This window comes from Capsicum annuum, unplaced genomic scaffold (assembly GCF_002878395.1).
Source record: "Capsicum annuum cultivar UCD-10X-F1 unplaced genomic scaffold, UCD10Xv1.1 ctg70454, whole genome shotgun sequence".
NCBI classification, from domain to species: domain Eukaryota; kingdom Viridiplantae; phylum Streptophyta; class Magnoliopsida; order Solanales; family Solanaceae; genus Capsicum; species Capsicum annuum.
Genome location: NW_025880186.1, coordinates 669 through 2,695, shown reverse-complemented (window position 1 = coordinate 2,695; position 2,027 = coordinate 669). Strand labels below are relative to the sequence as shown.

The 2,027-nt window shown below is 32.3% G+C and overlaps 1 protein-coding gene across 1 annotated transcript in view; it reads left to right on the top strand.

Moving 5' to 3' along the window:
* Positions 1-1,600: 1,600 nt before the first annotated feature.
* The window catches only part of LOC124894139 (glycine-rich cell wall structural protein 1-like), a gene marked incomplete at its 3' end in the record, with an annotated part of 876 nt that continues 449 nt past the window's right edge, over positions 1,601-2,027 (top strand). The window contains exon 1 of the mRNA XM_047404890.1: positions 1,601-2,015. Coding sequence (XP_047260846.1) covers positions 1,601-2,015 — 415 coding nt within the window. The remainder of the gene's footprint in view (positions 2,016-2,027) is intronic.

Below are 2,027 nucleotides of genomic sequence, written 5' to 3'. Positions count from 1 at the left end.
AAAATAATTTACATATATTTTTGTCTCTTACTATATATTTTAAAAATCCTTAATTTTAAATGTTATAAAGATAATTAAATATTAATTTTAAAAATATAAGTACACATAACATAGAATTTTTAAAAGTTTAAATTCATTTTTTTTTCTAAAAGATAATTTTTCCATTAAAATACAATTGAATGTTACTTAGCAATTTCCATACAAATTTAGTTCAAAAAGTTCATATAACGTTTATAATAGTACTTTTTATGTACTAACGTGCCAAGCTTCCAATTAATATTCTTTCATTTAAGGTAAAATTTTAATTGATTTAGGTATATAATTTAAATAAGGAAAGGTTTGAAGATCAAATTTTAATGAATTTTAAGTTTTATCTATTAAAAAAAAAATAGAAGAAAGACGATTTTGTCTAAAGCGGATACTTTTAATGAAGGAAAAAAAGTTCAAATCACTTTTCTAAGGATCTTCGCACTTTTAATATTTTATATAGATATATAGATATAGATATAGATATTCCGACCAAATTAATTGACGCTATTGAACACCCAAATTTGACGGAATGAGTAATTTTAAGTGAAACTTCCTATGCCTTGTAGAAGAAAAAACAGTACTTAGCATATACTTGAAGTTAATCTCGTCAAAATTTATTTACACATTACAACCAGCACATATAGAAAAGAATGATAATTCAAACATTCCTTGCAAGAATAGATTTACTTAATTATAATAAAGACGATGGCCCATTTGCCATAATATTACACAATGGCAACATTAATATTGGCCGGTGTCGGTAGTACTGTTGGATCGGCTAGCGTTGACGAAGTTCCGATCTAATAAATTAAGGCTTTAGAGAGAGTGGCTATATACTCCCTCTTCTCTAATTTATACTTGCTATTTTGAATTTCAAAAGCTAAATAAGCTTTTTTATGGAAATTCTTTTATATTCTTACAAATATTGTGAATTATAATACCTCTAACATAGTTTTCAAATATCAAAATTTTATTTCAAAGATTTCATGTAACTTATAAAATTTACAATCAAAAATTAAAAGTTAACCCTAGAAACACTACAACAATAAAGACTTTTAGCGGCAATAAATACGTACTTAACAAAGAGTGCTAAACCTTTCATCAACATTAGTTAATTGACATTGGATCCATTATCGCTATAAATTTTATGAATATTTAAAAAAGAGTGTTGAATATAGTTTTCACCTATAATTACCTCTAAAAAATAAATTTAGTGGCAATTAAGTCATTATCGTTAATAAATTTTCTCTAAATATTATTTTTGGTGTAGTGATATAAAAAAGGTGTACAATAATTACCAATCTAATCTTTTAATTTGACTAATTCATTTGGTTCATTTAATGTTCCCGCCAGTTCCCCAACGGTTCAAACGCGTCTAATAAACCATGCATGCAGCTTTGCACATTGTGGACATTAATGACTTTAACTGACGAGCTAGTTTGGACTAATAATATTATCTAAAAATTGTCAACTTGGCTGATCGAGTAAGCCTATATATATTCATACTCTTAAGTGAGGAAGAGCAGTAGTACAAGTAATCCTCATATATATCAAGAAAAACCTTTGTGATATGGGTTCTTCTTCTCAAAACTGGTTTGTAGGATTACTTCTTCTCTTGAGCATTTTCTTAGAATTGAGTGCCATCACTTTTGCTGATGAGAAGCTTGAAAAGTCAAGGTGGGGTAATGATAATGGATGCAGATTTGGTAGGAGAGGTTGTGGTGGACGTGGTGGATGGGGCGGACGTGGTGGATGGGGAGGACGCGGCGGACATGGTCCAGGTGGTGGTAGAGGTGCTGGAGGAGGGTTTGGAGGCGGATCTGGTGGAGGAGGAGGTCTTGGGGGAGGAGCAGGAGGTGGAATAGGTGGTGGAGCAGGTGGTGGTGTAGGTGGCGGCATTGGTGGTGGTGCGGGAACTGGAGGAGGTGTTGGTGGAGGTGGTGGATTCGGTGGTGGTGGTGGAGGAAGTGTAGGTGGAGGGTCAGGTCATGGTGGTG